Below are 20,207 nucleotides of genomic sequence, written 5' to 3'. Positions count from 1 at the left end.
GAAGTCACTAGTCCAGTGCCAGTATTCGTGAAGCCAGGTCCTGGGCTTTGATTCTGAAAACTACAGTTGGGCTAGGGCCCAACTACTATATAAAAACCAGTTCTTGGTTCTGAACACTCCAGGAAGAGGCTGAGGGACATCACTCAAGTTGTGCATAGAGTCACAGAATAGCCTGAAGTCCTGGACCACCTGTGATGAAGCTGGAGCCTTGAGCAGGAGACAGGTGTCAGAGTCTGCTCTAGTTCAGAGCCCCCACAGCACTCCTTCTGCCCCCTTATCTGCCCACTAGACCATGACCGTCAGCCAGGATCTATCAGGAAGGGACTTTGGCTGGCTTCCAGACCCTGCAGAAGTCACTCAGAGAATTCAGAACACCTGGAGGTCTCCATGACTTATGGGGGCTGAGCAGGCAGACTCCCGTCTGGGTCTTGAGTCCGTTTCTGAAGTTCAGGGCTCACCTCCATGTTCACACTGAGCTGTGGGACAGAGAACAGTTGACCACACCCCACGCAGAAGTTACACACCACAGGACTTAGAAAACCAAGAATTACAATGTCTCTGACTCTAATTCTGCTTTCATGATTCTTACCAACCTCTCTGCAGGAACTCTAGCTTCTACCCTTTAAACTCTAGGGTAGCAAGAACCTGGGGACCCTCCGGAGTAGACATTAACTTTGAGAGCCCTTGGAAGAGCAGAGTAGATGGGTGGGGCTGAGTCAGGTGGCGAGGAAGTTAAGTGACCCCCCAAGCAGGTGTCTCTCAAAGTGCCATGCCAACATCTCCCAAAGGGATTAACCTTGTGAAAAATCTAGACCTGACCCTAGCCCTCCCCTCAGGCAGTCAGCGTGGGGCAGGCCATCCCACCACGGTTGAGACCCTGTGCTCTGGTCTCTGACACACTCTGTACACTTTCCTTCTCAGCACTCAGTTCTTTTGGCCCGGGCTGACAGAAGGGGTGTCAACACTGGGGTGAAGGAAGACACTATTTGCTCAGCCAGGCTCTGTCCACAGGCAGGACCAGCCCTGCTGACTCATGCTCAGATAGACTTCACCTCAGTTTTGGCATATTTGGATTTGAGAAATATTTTAATACCAGGATTGTGAAGATTCTTCCAAAATCAATTTCCGTTTTCTCCTTCCTGTTCCTGGAGCCCTCAACAGACAGGGATCTCTTTTAAAAAATGAAATAACATCATCCTGTCCTCCTTTTGGGGGAGATGCTTTAATGTGAGTTGTCTGAATCTGTTGGAAGCAAGCAGCAAACCCTAGTCGGTTGTCTCTTTAAATCGACTCTGCAGTGTGACGGGCAGCGGGCCGCCGGGCTGGGAAGAACCATTCCCGCTCTGCCGCAGGGAGCCAGGGTAAGGCGGCGCTGCCGCGGTCCGCGCCTCCCCCAGTCCCCATGGTTACAGCTCCTGCTTCCCGGCCGGTCCTTCATTCCCCTGGCTGCTACTGCAGAAATCAGGCGCGCAGGCGGCTGGCGTCCCCCAACCCAGAGCTGGAAACTGCCTGCAGAGAGCGCATTGGATGCCTGCTCTTCTGGGTTCTGACTCACTCGCTCCGGGTGCAGAGCTCCGTCCCCAGCGCAGTGCCCTGGCCAGGCTGCAGCCCTGCAATCTGTTGATAACTCCACTCACAAGCTCCAGTCGGATGCCTTTCGTCATAGAAAGCTGCTCCCTAGCACGAGGGACATGCCACATCTCGCCTATGAGAAGCGTGAGACCTGTGCCTCTTCAGCAGCCTTTACCGAAATAGGTGAGAAGTTGGGTGGCTTCCTCCTGATGTCTGAGAAGGGAAGGGGAGGGGTGGTGCTCCTGGTCAAGCCACCGGCCCACCACAGTGTCCACTCATGAGGGCCATTTCTGGGACAGAAATGCTGTGAGGGGTTCGGTCACTCTTGGTGTTGGAAGGTGGATTCTGAATAACTTTGGGTAAGTCTAGGGCTTGGAGCCCTAGCAAGACCACATAGTTCCAGCACAGGCAAGAATGTCCATGTGGGAGATGCTAACCCTCAAGGTCCAGCCACATCAAGCAGCAGAAGCTTCTGCCTGCCGGGTCTGCCCAGGGACTGAGAGATTTATTCAGGTTTATTTGATTCTCTTGATTTAAATTGATAATGTTGGTCTGGCTTGTGTAGCCTGAAATAACCAAGTAGCATTCTTACATCGGGATGGGGAGTAGGGACTTCTCAAGGGATGTTTTCTGGCTGCCAGAAGGAGGGTTTCCTCCAGTCCCAAAGCTATGATTATCGCCACCTCTCTGAATGCCTCAGATGGAGCCTGAGCCAGGGACTCCAACAGGCTGGCCAGGCTGATAGGAGCCAGAAAGGGGCACACTTGGAAAAGAACTAGAGGCTCCCTGCGTATACCCCCTGAGTATACCCGCGCACTGGCCTGCAACATGCACTGTCTTTGCAGGTGGGTCAGCCTTCAGCTCCTCAGCCACCCTGCCACAGTCACTCTGAGGTAGCCTTCCCAGGAGCTCCACTGTGACTGCTGTTTGGGACTTGACCTTCCAGATGGCCATGGAGGCTAGAGGGGAGAAGGGCGCAACATAGTGGTCACTGCCAGCAACCCCACCGGTGTTCTTGCCTCCCTAACTCTGCAGGGCTCATGGTGAGTACACAGCCCAAGGGGCTAACAGCTCAGGGCACCCTGCATTCACCCCGGATCAAGTGCTACCATCCTCTGTTAGATGGAGGAGGCCTGGGCAGAAAAGTAACTTATGGGGTGGTTAGGTAGTTAGCAACTGTCCAGCATGTGCTCTTTCCTGGGGTGGGAGAACTCGATGGGGGTGGTGCTGAGGGCAGCAGGGTCTGGCTGCCCTGGGTCTCTGGCTGCCTGCCAGGGTCTGTCTGCTCCCTGGCTCACTTGGTGCTGTTCATACTAATTAGCTCAAGGCACACGGCAATGTCGAATCATTTAATCAGCCGAGTGCCATCCATCCGCGGGGCTCTTGTCCATGCCCTGGGGAACCTTGTCTAGTCCCAGACAAGGTTCCCTCCCACTGAGGGGGCCTCAGTCAGGTCAACCAGGCCCTTCCAACTGTCCCTGCTTCTCAGAAAGCCCAAGGGCTTTGGCAGCTACAGCTACAACAGGAGCGGGGAAGGTGCTCCTCTCACTAGAAGGGAGTAAGGACCGTGTGGTCAGCGGGTTGGAACAGTATCCAAGACATGGTGGGGCCCTTCCTGAAGGCTCCCACAAGCTTTTATTGTGGTCACTGTCTATCAATCTCCAGGAAGGCTGACAGCTGAGTAAATAATGTATTGTGTAGGCTCCCAAAGGGACAGCTGACAGGGCAGCTCGGGCTGGGGTGCGTGCTGAGAATGTCAATGACCACCAGGAGAACGTGTCCGTAGCCCAGACATGAGCATGGATGCTCAGTGCAGACCCATGTGTCCGCCTAGTAAGGAGCCTTCTGTCTGAGTCACTGCCTCACTCGCTTCTTGCTCCATTCAAAAATGCCCCAGGAGAGAAATCCCTGATGTCCAAAGCCACACCACTTCAACGTTGTTGGCTGAGACGAAGCTCCTGGCCATGTTCTCTCCTGACCCCAGCAAGGTTACCTGATCCAGGCACTGGCAGCTCTCAAAGGAGAGCAGCGTGGGCTCAAGGGTCCCTTGGCTTCTGACACTCTCCCCTGATGCCTTTGGGTGCCACACCCAACATGGCTGTCAGCCCTAGGTTGGAATGGTTTGTGGCTTCCCTTCTCCAACTCATGATGTTTGCAAAATGGAAACCTACCCTTGGCAGATGATAGATAAGCTGGCTGGAGCTTCGGGAGACAGGGGTAGCTGCTAGTTCGGCCCCACCCTCCCCTACTCCCTCCAAGCCCCTGACCCTTGCCTACACTCATCTCCCTGTGCAAGAAGTGCCCATCCTCTGCTCCCCCTACTTCTATGTGCAGCACTCACAGCAGCTGCCAGCAGCCCTTTGGGGATCTCTGTTCCACACAAGGGCCATGCCAGACTTCAGCTGCCCAGGGCTGTCCATTTAAGAGCCCATACTGTAAATGCCTCCCTGACAGCTTGGCCCAGAGTCTGTGAACTTTCAGGGGTTTTATTACTATCACCTGATAGTTGGCAGATGAGAGTATCTCAGAGACACAGAAAGTGGACCGCCCAAGGTGCCACACCTTCTGTGTGTCTACAGTCGGTGGTGCAGGTGCTGGGCAGTTCACCTGGGACCTAGAGAAAGAACGATCTGTGGTCCTGAGACCGTGTGACCTTAGCTGATCCTCCATGACTGTACCTTCACCTTGCCTACCGGAGCTTCTCTAACACGCAGTCCAGCAATGAAACACCACCTTCCTGCTCCCAGAATTAAGACACAACCACATACCCTGGTCTTCTGAACCACATACCAGGGCTTAAACGAGCACTGGATTCAAACCTCTTTCACTTAGGCCATGCCATGCTTCTCCTTCTAAAAATTATCTTTGTCTGATTCTCCCTATGACCGTGTCCAATGTGTGAAGCCAAGGGCTCCTGTGTCACAGCAGGTAACAGACTCAGAATCAATCCAGCTCGTTCCCACAATAGGTACTGCTGTTTATTCCAGCAGACACCCAGACATGGTTGACTTTGCCCTCTGTCACCTGCGATTCTCACAGTTAGCACCAAGAAGGCCTACTCTCACGGGGAACAAAGCGGTACCTGCCAATGACAAGGGGAACTGTTGAGCACCTGCCTTCTCTCTGCTGTTCCCTGAGAGCATCCAGATTTAGTGGGCTAACTAAGGCACTTTCCACGTGTCTGGCTCTTGTTTTCTGGCAACCAGAGGTGAGGAACTAAACAGGATAGACTGACGTGGCAGACATATTCTATCGTGGTGTGGGATATGTGGTAGAGAATAACGTGCTACGGAGCATGCCATGTAGAATGGAGTGGGTTGGGATGTGAATTGGTGTGGCCCAGAGCAGGGGTATAAAGTGTATGGAAGAAGATGGTGTAGTGTGGGGTCCATGGGATACAGTGTGTGGGATGTATGGTATGGAATGTGAGGTGTGGGATATGTGTTATAGGTGTGTGGCATAGAATGTACCGAGTAGGTTTTGTGGTGTGGAGTGGATGGGGTAGGCCGTGTGGCACAGAACGTGTGGTGTCAGATGTGTGTCATAGACGTGTGACATAGAATTACGGTCCTGGGTGTGTGCCATAATCGTGTGGTGTATATATGGAGGATGGAATGTGTGGTGTGGGACTGTGGTGTGGGACTGTGGTGTGGGTGTGTGGTGTGGGACTGTGGTGTGGGTGTGTGGTGTGGGACTGTGGTGTGGGTGTGTGGTGTGGGACTGTGGTGTGGGACTGTGGTGTGGGACTGTGGTGTGGGACTGTGGTGTGGGTGTGTGGTGTGGGACTGTGGTGTGGGATGTATGGTGTGGGACTGTGGTGTGGGACTGTGGTGTGGGATGTGTGGTGTGGGATGTGTGGTGTGGGACTGTGGTGTGGGTGTGTGGTGTGGGTGTGTGGTGTGGGACTGTGGTGTGGGTGTGTGGTGTGGGACTGTGGTGTGGGACTATGGTGTGGGACTGCGGTGTGGGATGTGTGGTATGGGATGTATGGTGTGGGACTGCGGTGTGGGATGTGTGGTATGGGATGTATGGTGTGGGACTGCGGTGTGGGATGTGTGGTGTGGGACTGTGGTGTGGATGTGTGGTGTGGGATGTGGTATGGGACTGCGGTGTGGGACTGTGGTGTGGGACTGTGGTGTGGGATGTGTTGTGTGGGACTGTGGTGTGGGATGTGCGGTGTGGGACTGTGGTGTGGGACTGTGGTGTGGGACTGTGGTGTGGGATGTGCGGTGTGGGACTGTGGTGTGGGACTGTGGTGTGGGACTGAGGTGCTGAGCAGTGTGATATCAGATGTGAGGTGTACGCTGTGTGGTGGGAGGTGGAGTGGTATCGTGTGGGTTGTATGGTGTAGAATAATAACGCAGCACCAAATGGTGTAGGAGTGTGGTATGGGATGTTCGGGACAGGCTAGTGGGGTGTGGAATGTGTGGTGTCAAGTTGTACGTTATGAGATGTATGGTAAAGTATGGTATAGCATGGTGTATGGTATGGGATGTATGGGATGGGTGTATAACATGAACTGCTTGGTGTGAGAGGCATGATATACAACAGCATGGCCATGTAAACTGGAGTGGTGGGTCGTATCTATCTTCTCAAAATTCAGGAGGCTGAGGCATACATCTAAGGCCAGCCTGGGCTACATAGAGAGACCCTGTCTGGAAAACAAAATAATGATGTGGCATAGCATGGTACTGCATGAGACAGGACCAGTGTGGATGGCGTGGAGAATGACATGGAGTGGGTGGCCAGGAGTGAGACGGCAAGGGATGAGGTAGCCTGGTGTGGTGGGGCATGGCAGCGTCACATCCTGGGCTAGCCTAGGACAGAAGGGTGTGGTGTGGATGGTGACATATGGAATGGTGCGGTGAGGAGTGGCGTTGTGTGGAGCTGCAGGATGTGGACTTGTGTGGGATGAAATGGTGTGGTTTATCAACACGGCGTGACGCAGGATGGTCGGGAATAAAATAAGATAAAGTAGGGTGGGAAGGATTAAGGTGGCCTTATGTAATGGGGTGCTCCCATGGGTGGGATCTAATGATTAATTGGTGCTGTGGGAACATGTGGCACTGGGTAGCGTGATGTGGGGTGGCACGGTGTGGGGTGACAGGGTGTGGAGTGCTGGGATGTGGGGTTGATCCCTGGCTCCCTGTCATTGTAATATTTGAGTCTAGCGATCAGGTGCTACCCCTATCTGTTGGTTGTGACAATGCTGTGGCCTTGCATTGTTCTGAGCATTATTAATAGCAGGAGCAGCCACGGAAGCTGGCACTCCCACAGAGAACTCGGTTGTCTTCACTTGCTGTGGCCCGGACCTTACCTCACTGCCACTGGACGGTCCTTAGCCACATTTAACAAGGACACAAGGCCTCACCTACTCCCTACTTGGGGTCAAGGATCCCAATACATGACATATTTACAACAACCTTTATGTCTTCAATTTCCACATTCAAAAAAGACAAGAGAGGGCACTAAGACTGACAGAAGTCTAAAAACCTGAGTTCAATCCCCAGAACCCACATTAAAATGAAAGGAGAGGAGAGAACCATTCTTTGAAGTTACCCTCTGGCCTCCAGGCAGGACCCAAGGCATGCATATGCCCCCCCCACACTGATAATAACCAATTAAATCAATAAATATGTAATAAGATGGGCATTATTTAAATATCAAAGGCTCTGGAAAGGTATATAGAGGGAAAGACCTCAAGCCCTGGCTCTGCAGTCTACAGAACACAATCAAGTCCCAGGGTACTGCTTCCTCCCCACAGTGCTGGAGGGTCACAATGGCTGACAGTGGACACTTTCAGATGCACAGGGAAGCTTTGCCTGTGTGAGGTCAGCTCGGGGATAACAGGTGAGGAGACACAGGCACCTCTAAGCTACAAACAGTATATGAACCCAAAGAACCCAAATGTGATGGGTTCATTTCAGCCTAGCCTGGCTGCACCGCTTAGGAGTCACCAGATGGCCCGGCCCCACCTCCCCTTACAGGTGAAAGAGGCCTGTGTTTAGAGCAGCTCAGAACTTTGCTCACAGGGTTTGGTGGGGTTTAGTTTTGTTTTTTTTTTTTTGTTTTGTTTTGTTTTGTTTTGTTTTTTGCTTTCGCTTTCGCTTTTTGTTTAATTTGGTTTGGTTTGGTTCTTGGTTCTCCTCTTTCTTTTTGTTCATTCCAAGTTCTGAATGACTGGACATCTCAGAGCTACCTTTCTGTCAGGTAGAGCTGTTGCCATTGACTCAACATTCCCCTTGAACTATCCGCACCAAGAAAGCTACCATTAGGCCAGAAGGAAGTTCCCATAATACTCTTCAAAATGTCTTTCTCATGATTTCAACATCCCCTGTATCCCTCTAAAAAGAAAATGACAGCAAACTATATTCGTGTAATATCCAGTTGGTGTTTTGAGCGAATGAGTGACTTACCTTCTGCTTTTCCCATGGAAGGCTGATCGATCAATAAGGCCCAGTTATCACTGAAAAGACAGGCAAAGACATGCGTCAGGCTCTAGCAAGACCAATCTGGGTTGGCACAGAACCAGAAAAGAAAACAGAACCAAGAAGAAGAAGAAGCAAAGTAACCAAGCCAAGCGAGCACAGTGACTCACACGGGTGATTCCGGCACTTGAGAAGCTGAGGCAGCTGCAGAGTGAGACCCTGTCACCAAACAAAGTCAAACAAAGCCACAGATGGAGATGAGAAAGACTACCCAGGAAGACTAAGTAGAAAGAAGAACCAAGGCTGAGGAGATGACTCAGTGGGTAAGATAACTGGGCTGTGCAAGACACAAGAGCCTGAGTTCAGATCCCACCACCCATCTAAGAATCTAGACATGACCATGTGCTCCTGCAACCCCAGTGCTGTGCAGGGCAAAGACAGGAGGATTGTCTAACTGGCTGCAAGGCTAGCTCCAGGTTCAGTGAGAAACTCTTTCCAAGGAATACAGCAGGCAATGATAAAGCAGGACACTTGTCTGACTCCTCTGGCTTCTGCACGCAGGCAGAGCCACCTGCTTCTGTACATAGATATATGCACACATCACACTCACACACAGACACATACATGCACACACACTGACCCAGAGACCCACAAAAAATTTTACAGGAGGGAAGGAAGGACGAGAGGGAAGAAGAAAGGAGGAGGGAATAAACTAGAAGAGGAACCAGAAAGATCCAGTTGCTCCCTCTATATTCAAAGCTCCCAGGTCAGAAAGCAATGTAACCAGACCTGGCGTCCCCACCTTCAAGAGATTCCTTTTCTACTTGTCACTGTCACCAAGAGCTGTCAGGTTACTTAGTTGAATTCTCTTCCTCCCTCCCTCCTGTCTTTGGTCTTGTGTAGCTTCCTGGCTCGTCCCATTGGCAGAACAAGCTTAAAGGATCGGTCAACTAAAACAAGATGAAAATGTGAGAGGAAGCAGTGACTCATGACAGGATGCCTGTTGTTGTATGTTGGGGCAGGGGTCTTAGTCACTGTTCTGTTGCTGTGAAGAGACACCATGCCCCAAGCAACACTTATAAAAAAACAAAACAAAACATTTTACTGGGGGCTGGCGTAGCGTTTCAGCGGTTTAGTCCATTATCATTATGGCAAGGAACACGACAACAGGCGGGCATGGCTAAGACCTACATCCTGATCTATAGGTGATCCTGGGTTTGGCAGAGGAATTTGAACCCTCAAAGCCTAGCCCCAGTGACACACTTCCTCCAATAAGGCCACACCTCCTCATCCTTCTAATCTTTTCAAATATGCCACTTGTTGGTGACTATGCATTCACGAGCCTACGGGGCCATTCTTATTCAAACCACCGTGGTAGAGATATTCATGAGTCTGTTGACTGAGCAGCTATCTTAAGAGAAAGGGACTCAGGAATTTCCCAGTGAGCAGAGGCATGCCACAGTGTTTTCTGGAACAATCTGTCCACCCTACAGGCAATGCAAACAGTATGTCACCTGGACCTAGATGACCTGTCTGAGGGTTCTCTGGGATGGCCCTTCTTCGCCCTGTTACTGAATCTCCCAGTTATTTTCTTACTGAGTGCTGAGAGCATCACTCAACAGCTCTCGGGAGTAGAAAGGGAGTGTTACCCCATGGTCAATGAACAGAAAAGGGAAGCTCGACTCTGGAGGTCCCCAGTCTGCTCTAGGGTGTAGGTGTTTACTAGGCCCTGCACTTTGACAGTACAGTCTTCATGCTCTCATGGGAGAAGGGAGGAGACTTCCAGGAATCAGGGTGCTGCCTCTTTTCTCCCCTGACTTGGTATTATTCAGCTCTGTGACAGCAGGGTGGGTGGATCTGTATCACTATAATGAGATTATAATGAGCTCAGCAGCCTCTGGAGTATCAACATGACCTCCACACCAGACCTCATGGATGCGGAGTTCCTGAGGAACGTGAGTGTTAGCTGAGTAGCCGGCAGTCAGGAGCGTGTGGTAACCAGCATGCTAGCTGCAGTTTGTGGGAGCAAGCAACACAGCTGGCTGGGCGACAGTTTGTGGTCCTTTGAAAGCTCTTATGTGGTGACCTGGGAGCCAAGCTCATCTCACCATCCCTGCTCCAAAGAACGTTCTGGCTTCACAACGGCAGAGGGACTCTTTGTCCTCAAGCCAGGCAGCTTCTTCCTGACCCCATGTCAGATCCCTGGAATCTTGCCCAAGGAACATTTGCACAGTAGACTCCTTGAGAGGAACTTGCCCATGTGTGAACTTTAAAATATGAAATGCATCTCCATTTTGCCTTGCCTACTTTGAATTTTAAATGTCACCTCTAAAAATGCAGAAAGGCACAGGCGATCATTCCGATACAAACAAGCAGGAAGCCAAATCAAATCTCACTTCTTCCCAAGCTCACCCACCGGTCATCCCCTGGCATGCCCTTAGTCTCTGAGGTCTGTCTTCACATAGGTGACCCCACCCCCTCAGGTCTGGTCTCCCAAGCTTCCAAGCCACTAAGGAGTTAGAGGCCACCCCTGTGAATATCCATTTGAGACTGAGCCCCTCAGCCCAAGGCTGTGTGACGCTGTCAGGACAGCAGCCTTCAAAACACATCACTGGGTAGCAAGCTGACTCTCTGAATATCCTGTCAGCTCACTGGAGACAGTTCTACTTTTTCTGTTTGGCTTCCCATGAGGCTTTGTTGTGTGAATTCAAGCCATAGAGAGGAGTATCCAAGGGCAGGTATTCCTGTAGGGCCTGGAGATAAGAACATGGAACACCGCTACCAACTCAGAGCATCAGGGACACCGCAAGCACTGCTTTGGTCAGAACTGAGCCCTCTTCCTTCCTTGGCTGTCCCCAGATCCTTCCCATCACAAGAGCCTGATACTGTCAGGAAGGCGAGCCCCTGTGAGACCCCCACATCCCATATACACAGTGACAATGACCTTGAAGAGGGCCATGGAAGACTTGCAAGCCACAGGCCTTCAGGATCATTGTAGAGTTTTAGTTCCAGGACGAGATCTAGATGCAAGGAAAGGACTGTACTGGGAAGCTCGCTTGCACTGCACTTTCTCTCTCATGCTCTCTCTCTCTCTCTCCCTCCCTCTCTCTCTCTCTCTCTCTCTCTCTCTCTCTCTCTCTCTCTCTCTCTCTCTCTCTCTCTCTGTTCCTCCCTCACTAGTAACAACGGCCAAATTAGGTCAAAACCCTAAGACCCCCATGAAAATACCTACATGCACAAAAACCTGGAAATGTCACTTGGGCCCAGTTGAACCCAGAGCTCTTAGGGCCCCAGGGGGCACCCCACCTCCCAGAAGCACAAACTCATCAGGTGTGTGGGCACCCTGATCTCATCAGCAAGTGTACTTTCCATGACTCAAGAGTTGGCTTCTGTCTGACAGGAAGCAGCTGAGCCAAACAGACTGAATAATGGCCTTCGTGCTCAGAACACCATAATTCACAGCACATGCAAATACCCTGCAGACAGACCATAAGGAAGGACATGTGAGCTCCCAAAGAGACCAAATGTCCTAGAAGAGGAAGCACTACACTGGGTCTGGGACCCTCTGCTCAACACACTACAGGAAGCATTTAGAATTTGAAGTCAGGGTCACTCAGGCAATCTTAATGGAGGCTCTTGTTGCTTGGAGGGTGAGGTAGTCTCTGGCCATGGTCCTAAAGATACCCATGGGCAAATGTCCTAAGTATGCCACAAATCTGAGCTCAGCCATCAGATGAGATGTGGGGTGTCCAGGAAGAAAGGGCCAGTTGAAGACACACTCCTTGGGGAAACAGACTCAACCCCTTCAGAAACTGCCATCCCATGGCAAGTGCCTTGTCCTCACTCAGACACAGGCTCCTGCAGTTGTTGCCTGGTCAGCACTTCTGGGGGCTTCCCAGGGCAGAGACGCATGATCCTATGGGGCATCCTTCCTTAGTTGGGCCATCCTGTGGCTATCCTGACTGCCGAGTTCCCTTCCCAGAACCCAGTGTGGAAAGTTTCCTAGTCAGGAGGTGAGGATATGGTGACGGCCAAGGGAGAGCACACTAGGGATAGCTTTCCAGTGTGTTGTGTTATGTTCATTCCAGAGCCTGCACTAGGGACAGCTTTGCAGTGTGTTGTGTTATGTTCATTCCAGAGCCTGCACTAGGGACAGCTTTCCAGTGTGTTGTGTAGCTTTGCAGTATGTTGTGTTATGTTCATTCCAGAGCCTGCACTAGGGACAGCTTTCCAGTGTGTTGTGTTATGTTCATTCCAGAGCCTGCGCTAGGGACAGCTTTCCAGTGTGTTGTGTTATGTTCATTCCAGAGCCTGCACTTTGAACTACCAGCGACCTATAGCCTGAGGGGAGTTCTGCTCCCCTAGACAATGAGATTCAAAGGCTAGGGTGAAAATCTGTGAGCTCAGAGATTTGGAATAGCAACTGAGTAACTTCCTTTGCTGCCTTCCACACAGCCGGAACTAAAAGAAAAAAAAAAAAAGCACCCATACTAAGCTCCTCCCTGCTACTTCCTGTCAACCAGTTGCTAACCCGGCCTCTCTGAGTCCAGGTTGATTTTATTTAATAAACGCAAATGCAACATATCTTTACACAGTTAACACATGCAGTGAGAACAAATGTAATACATCTTGCCTGGTTTAAAGAAATATTCCACAACATAATGCCTCATTAGGAAATTGTCATCTGGGAGGGACACAGGCTCCATGCATCCTAATCCTTGAGCCCCATGTCTTCTGGAGAGTTGTTCATGTGCCAACCATGTCCACACCTACCCCTCAGACTTTCTGCCCTGCACCAGCTATGGCCCAGAAGCGTGAGGGTTATGAGAACACTGTGGGCACTAGCCCTGGCTGCCCACTGGCCAGCTGTCCCTTCAAAGTCAGAGACTTGACCCTCTTGCCCAAACATATTGGCCAGGACACTGACCCAGGGCCCCAAGGATTTCTGAGCATTTCCATCCCAGACATTCATTCCTCTGTGTTTCCCTACCACGGGGCAGCTATGCTTTCATTTGAACTGTAACCCTGAACCTTGTTCCTCAGTTCTGATACACAGTAGAGTGGGTGAAGGTAGAAAAGGTCCCGAGGCCATACCTACTGTTCATGACAACTCCTCTTTCTCCGTCTGCTCAGGTCAATTCCACTGTCTTAGGGCTGCTGAAACATGATGCAGAATTCCCCAGGGAGTCGTGTAAAAGCATAATGCTAAGGAGTGTGGGGTGTAGGGAGTGGGCTGGGGAGGCTGAGTGTTCTATACCATCTCTGGGGGCAGCAGTGGCACACGCAGTGGAAGCTGGCATCTGCCTGCCCTCTGCCAGGGACGTGGGTAGAAAGAAGGCTCAAGGCAGGTGTGGGCACTGTGGAAGTGGTCCCTCTGGGAGCTGCTCTCAGAGTCGTGGGAAGATGCTCTCAGCTGAGCAGCCCTGGGAAGACACTAATCCCAGGTGAGCTCCTGGGATACTATGCCCTGCACCCTGCATGAGTAGCCATTGAGCAGAGTCCCTCTCAGCCTTACCCCTCCTGAGACACCTGAGAAATCACATAGGGAATCCCGGCCATATCAGTCACTCGAGTCTTTGCTTCCTTTCCAGGATTTGAAGACTGTCCTCTCCCTGCCCCAGTACCCAGGGGAGTTCCTGCACCCCGTGGTGTATGCCTGCACCGCGGTCATGCTCCTGTGCCTCCTTGCCTCGGTCATCACCTATATCCTGCATCAGAGGTAAGGGAGCCCTCCTCACCCTCCCTGGAACAGTGGCCCCTAGGGCACAGTACTGGAGAAAACCCAATCCTTCCATCCTGGGTCTCTGTCTTCTTTTTATTGTTGTGCTAATTTATTTTTATTTTATGTGTGTGAGTGCTTTGCCTACATGTATATATGTGTTCTCTCTCTCCTCTCTCTCTCTCTCTCTCTCTCTCTCTCTCTCTCTCTCTCTCTCTCTCTCTCTCTCTGTGTGTGTGTGTGTGTGTGTGTGTGTGTATGTGTGTGCTTGGTGCCCAAGGAGGCCAATAGAGGGTGCCTGATCCCCCAGAACTGGAGTTAAGAATGGTTATAAGCCACCATGTGGGTGCTGAAAACCAAACCGGAGTCCTCTGAAGAACAGCAAGTGCCCTTAACTGCTGAACCATCTCTGCAGCCCCCACTGAGCCTTCTTAACATCAGCCCCTCTGTTCTGGTAACACTGTGAAATAAGTCCATCCTGAAATGGCTCCAGCATCCTAAGAGGCATGGGCAAGCTTTTGCAGAACCTTGAAGTTCCTCTCTACTGTGCCTTTTTATTTAGGGAGGGCCTTCTAGACAGAGGCCTCCTTCTGAGTTCTTTTCTGGCTGCCTGTCTGGGAATGGGAATGTGTGTGACTGCTGTCTGCCTGAATCCCTAGAAGACGCACTGAGACATAGAAGGAGGGGATCACAGCCACAGCCAAACCCATAACCAAAACTATGAGTGATGCCTAGGTCTGGGTCATAGCCAGTCACAAGCAAAGGCTTGGTATGAGAAGGTCCTGTTGTGGGAGGGGTTTGGATGGGTTCAAAAGTGTTCTTAGTCTGCTTTGGCAGCTCTACCAAGTTACCACAGAGATGATAACAATGGGAGAGGTTTGGATAGGTTCAAAATTGTTTTTAATCTATTTTGGCAGCGCTACCAAGTTACCACAGAGTTGATAACAATGGATAAAATTGTTTTTTCATAGTTCTAGAAATTGTAAGTCAAGAGTGAGGAGGGTACTGAGCTGGTTTAGTGTCTGATGAGAGCCCATATCTTGGTCCACTCTCTTTCTGAGTCCTCCAATGTTATAAAGAGAAAGGCAGCTCCTAGGGGTCTCTTTAATAAGGGCGCTAAATCTTTTCATGAGAACTCTGCCCCAACAACCATTCTCTAATACCAGCATACTGGCAGTTAAGTTTCAACAGGGATTTTGAGAAGCATGCTCAGACCAGAGGAGCTGTAGACTTAGACACGTGCACAGCCATGGTGGGGTCGAGTTATAAGGAGAGCAATACTGGCTCTGCCCTCGCTGGCTAGGCAGAGCTTTAGCCATGCTGGTGACAATAGATATTATCAGAACCAGTCACATAGTCTGGCCCTCTCTGTGCACCAGACATCTGCTCAGAGATGAAGCTGTCCTGGGAATCAAGAACACGGCTTCTCCCTCTGAGATCCTAGATAAGGCAGACTCTGTCAGACAAGCAGAGAGACGGAAACTCTATGCACCAGTGGGGACCTGCTGAGGTGGACAAGGCCCAGTTGTCCATCTTTCCCATGGTCCTGTCCTTTGGATGGGTCGCCTCCAGCCCTACTGAGGTCCTGGTATTCCCACTGTGGACAAGGTGTGGTATTTCCAGGTTCTTCTCTGAACCACTGCTTTTTAATGTGAAATCCCTGTCTCCCACAGTGCCATCCGGATCAGCCGGAAAGGCCGGCACGCGCTCCTCAACTTCTGTTTCCACGCGGCTCTGACCTTCACGGTGTTTGCTGGTGGCATCAATCGCACCAAGCACCCCATCCTCTGCCAAGCGGTGAGTGCTGCCTTCCCTGTGCTAAAACACAAAAGCGTGCATGCCAGCTTTCTTATAAAGTTGGGAGCGAATGTTCATTTATAAATAATACCTTAGTGTTTGTTCAGATGGTGCCCCTGAAGGGGAGAGTGAGGTTTCTTTAGTGGGTCCGTATTCTAATCCCACTCCATCAGAAGCAGGTTGTTTTGCTCAGTACTTGGCCATATGAAACCATTTTATTCTTTACTACATCAATATGTCTGAGGACTTGTGGGCCATATACCTAGACATACACTGTCCAGCAAATGGTGACCTTCACAAGAAAGGGGATAGGATGCCTCTCCTGAAGATCAGTGAGGCAGGACCCAGGGGTGGGCTGCATGAGACCTTCCAGGTGCTAACCTCACGTGGCCAGCAGATCTGCCAGCCATAGGTACCGGTGGTAGCAGAGGCTCCATCCCCACATGAGCCGGGCAGAGCACCCCCGGCTGTTCTCTCTTAGGGAAGGGGGAGCTTTGAAATAGCCAGCGTGGTAAAGACTGTCTCAAATCACAAGTCACATCGTCGTCACTCACGTGACCTGGTTTGACTGGCTTAAACTGGGAAACAGAAATAACCTGTGAGCCCCGACTAAGGTGAGGCTAGGGAGCATCCTCTCCAAATCAAGCCCAGGACTGTCCTGCTGGGTTGTGACTCAGGGTCAAGGAAGAGAGCCCTCCGTGCCTGCAGCAGGGAGTCTGTGTTTGCCCAGTCCCCAGACCTGCTCCACAACTAGGCTCCATGAGTGAGGTCAGGCAGGGACTCGGAGACCAAGAGTGACTTACCAACGACCTTGGTGGTTTCTGTCATTCATCTTCCCTGCACCATGGGTCCTCAGGTATCCCTCACTGTTGCGAATTCAGCCAATAGCTATTGGCCGCTGCAGAAATCACCTCCAGCCAATACCTGAAAACCACAGGACCCACATTAATGACAATAGCCACACTAACTGGTTCCCTCTGCCTTTCCTGTGACCTGTAATCCTACGTGGGTAGCTAGCTGAAAGTGAGGCTTATCCTGTGGATCAGTGGGTTAGCGGCTGTTCCTAGAACGGCCAGGCTAAGAGAACACACCCTCCTAACTACCTGGTTCCCACAGACCCACCTAGCTCGGGCAGGCTCCAACTGAGTCAACCACTGCTACTTTGCTTCCCCACGCCGATGCCATGTGAGACTCAGAGTAGTCTGTGAGCATGACACCTACACCTGAAAGACAACCAATGCTCTAGTCCCCTGGGCATCAAATGTGTGACACATTCAACCCTGGGAAGCCAGGCCACTGCCCAGGCCTGGGTCAGACAAGCGGAAGAAACAGTACCACATGCCTGAATGGAAGGGAGAGAATACAGCTTCCTCCATGGCTGCCTCCGTTAAGCTGGACACAGCCACAGCGAGGGCTAGGAAACTCCACTCGCTCCTGTTGTAAAAGCCTGTCCAGAAGCCATAGACAAGGCAATTGAGTGGGTCGTTATCTTTATGTCTTTACTCTGCCACCAAGTGCTGCACAGCTGGGGCCTGCTGGCCACACTGTCCATTGCAATAATATTGGTGCTTCCATGAGGTCCAGCACTACTGGCCCTAGGCTCAGGCCAGCCCCATGACATTCCGGAAGGTAGGCATCCGTGGCATTCCAGAACTCTAAAGGTGCAGGACCGGAAAGAGAGCTTTGGTCAGTGGGGATAAACCAGCCTGGCATCCTCCCAGCTAAGATCTAAGAGGGTCATGCCCAGGTGAGAAGTCCTTAGTAACAACGCTGGGACTCCAGATGACGGACGGGTCCCTGTGTGCTAGAGCTGGATGGACTGTAGAAAGCAGCCACCTTCTGGTCTCCTGTGGCTTTTCCTGGGGTGACCAGTCTCTATCCGCCCCTCACTTGGCAACACACCTTCCAGGCCCAGGCAGTGTTAGGGATGTGGGACCAATGGAAACACGTCTGCCGGGCTATGTTAGGAGAAGCTGTGGACAACAGACTAAGGAGAGAAAGAAAGAGCCATAGGCAGGTGAGCTTTGGGGGACACAGAACTGCTGCAAGGGCAATGGGGAAGTGGGGGGAACTCAGGTAAAGAAGAGCTAAAGGGTGAGGACCTCAGTTCCCACAAAGCACTCTAGGTGACAATCTCCACCACACCAGGACACTTAATCCCCCACGCCTATAAGCAGAAGTAGGGTTGTCTATTGCTTCTGAGGCCTCCCTGAGCCAGAGGCCAGGCTGGCTTTAATCAGAAGCCTGCTAGGTCAGGAGCTGGACCAGCTCACACAGCACAACTGCTCCCTCACCTGCCAAGAGGGAAATGCCTGAGAAGGAGCAGGCTAAAAGCAAGCTCACTGAGAGCTAGACATGGGCCCACGTAGATTAGCAACCAGGTGACTGAGTACAGGAGTCCCAGCCCCTCCACATCCAAGCTCAGCATCACCACAAAACAGCCAGGAGAAGTGGTCCAGAGCTCTGAATGGCTAGCCAGAACAGACAGTTGTCATAGCAACAGAAAGATGACCGTGAGTCTCATTAAAGTACTAAGTGACATCATAAACAAAGCAGACGGCTGCTGTGAGTCCCACATAATGAATGTGCGTCAGTGCTGGCCCTGGGTCCGGAAGCAAGGGAGGGTGCCCTGCCTGCTTCTTCCTTTCAATAGCACAAGCTGTCTGGAAGCCAGGCCCTTGACCTCCCTGTGTGTTCTGCCTCAAGCTGGTGTTTAAGAGACAGAGCCCGCCCTTTGTACATCTTCTCCCACTCCCTGATCATACAGCCCAGATGAGACTCAGCTTAAGGAAGGATGCAGCCAGGCCTCCTCTCTCTCCCTCCTCCCAGCTGGGCCACCCACCTCAAGGCCCTGGACCAATGTCTCAAGACCAAAGTCGGGAGCCCTTGTGAGGATGAGTCGGATATTTCTGTTTGTATATGACAGTGACAGACACACTACAGACCTTCCTTCAAGCCATGGCTGCCCGCCCTCTTCTGGATGCCCTTACCTTAAATTCTTAAATGGCAGACGGCTCTTGACACTCAGGTCTAGGACCCCCTACTCTCATCCAGGAGGGGTGAGTCCAGTGTGCCTGGGTTGTCCATAAGGCTCAGCTCACCTGGGCAGCAGCAAGACTGAGGGAAGGCTGAACTCATAGGGTATGTTACACTGTACCTATGAAGCCATCTGAAACCATATACAGTTCTTCAATCTTTCTACCCACCCCCACCCCGTCCCAAATCCTCATCAATTATTATAGCATTTACTCATAAGTAAAAACTGAACTCTGGATTTGATAAATCATTATAATGGCGCGATGTTAGCTTTATTCAGGAAATCTCCGTATTCCTTAAACATTTATGTCCTTTCCGATTATAGCAATATTTTACTTGTCATTTCAAAATGTCAGTTGTTACCTCAAAGGTAGCCTTGTTTTATGGAATCAGATGGAGATGAAGCAGTGCAGAATGCATAATTAGCTAGCGTAAAAGTGCTGGATGGGACTGGCTCCAGCGGCTGTTTCCATAGCAATCAGTCCCTCTGACGTGCAAGGGCAGGTTATCGGAGCCTCGTCCCGGAGGCGCCTTTCCTTAAATTCAATGCCATAGTGAATACGTGTTGAGAGTCCTGCTGTACAATTGTGCCTGCCTTCCACTTGGGGACCCTAGAGAGGGGCCAGAGTTCACAGGCAGGTGTGTATACCAGGACCCATACTTAAGGATGGCATAGTTGTTCTGCAGAGGGGGGACCAGTAATGCAAGACCACGAGCTTCCCACAGGTTCACATACACAGCAAGCAGCGGAACAGTTTCAGAGTCTTGGCTGCCCCTGACACACCCCTTACCTGTCCTCCTGTTGGCCTCATTTATTTTTTATTGTCCCTAAAGAGTTTCAGAGTAGCTGTCAGGGTTCAGGACACTTGCAGCACAGAAAGTCTGGGCGGCATGTGCTCAGGCACTCTGCTGTGCGGCGGCACGTGCGCAGGCACTCTGCTGCGCGGCGCTGTGCTGGGGCAGGTGGCTGACATTCTCCCCTCCCAGGTGGGCATTGCTCTGCACTATTCTACGCTTTCTACCATGCTGTGGATCGGAGTGACTGCCAGGAACATCTACAAACAGGTGACCAAGAAGGCCCTGCCATGCCCAGGTGCAGACCAGCCACCGTACCCCAAGCAGCCCTTGCTCAGGTATCCAAGAATGTTCATGGGCCCCTCCACCACCTGAGCCCAAGAAACCCATGACCCTGGACATACTGGTTATGTGTCCTGCAAACCTTCACCAGATTCCAGGCTGGAGATGGTCTGGCCTACAGAAGTGACCTGAGGGTTGGACAGAGCTAGGAGGTGGCACAGTCAATGGGGGAAAGAGTCTGGGGGCAGGAATTGGGAGGCACTGTGATGAATATGGGGACCAGGGGTAACATGGGATAGTAGAGCAAAGTTCTGAAGTTGTACACGGAGACTTCTCGTTTGTGCCTGGCCACCCAGATCCACAATAATCGCACAGAAACTATATTAATTACAACACATTTTGGCCAATAGCTTATGCATATTTCTAGCTAACTCTTACATCTTAAATTAACCCCTCTCTATTATTCTGTGTATTGCCACAAGGCTGTGGCTTACCAGGTAAAGTTCTGTCTGGCGTCTGTTCTTTGGGCTGCTACATGGCATCTCTCTGACTCTGCCTTCTTTCTCCCAGCATTCAGT

General features: G+C 51.3%; 1 protein-coding gene across 3 annotated transcripts in view; it reads left to right on the top strand.

Annotated features, from left to right (window-relative positions):
- The first annotated feature begins 1,366 nt into the window (after positions 1 to 1,366).
- Positions 1,367 to 20,207, top strand: part of Adgra1 (adhesion G protein-coupled receptor A1) — a 44,074-nt gene continuing 25,233 nt past the window's right edge. For 2 of the 3 annotated variants that reach the window (XR_009057608.1, XM_057779432.1), the window contains exons 1-6: positions 1,367 to 1,755; positions 2,418 to 2,615; positions 8,010 to 8,323; positions 13,592 to 13,719; positions 15,393 to 15,516; positions 19,540 to 19,685. Coding sequence is in view for 2 of the 3 variants with exons in the window: in XM_057779432.1 (XP_057635415.1) it covers positions 8,312 to 8,323; positions 13,592 to 13,719; positions 15,393 to 15,516; positions 19,540 to 19,685 (410 nt within the window). In the remaining variant the exon portion in view is untranslated. The remainder of the gene's footprint in view (positions 1,756 to 2,417; positions 2,616 to 8,009; positions 8,324 to 13,591; positions 13,720 to 15,392; positions 15,517 to 19,539; positions 19,686 to 20,207) is intronic. The other variant, XM_057779433.1, reaches the window with a different exon arrangement.

Source organism: Chionomys nivalis, chromosome 8, assembly GCF_950005125.1.
Source record: "Chionomys nivalis chromosome 8, mChiNiv1.1, whole genome shotgun sequence".
Lineage (NCBI taxonomy): Eukaryota > Metazoa > Chordata > Mammalia > Rodentia > Cricetidae > Chionomys > Chionomys nivalis.
Note: the sequence above shows the minus strand (reverse complement) of the source record. Positions and strands in the feature narration are given on the sequence as shown.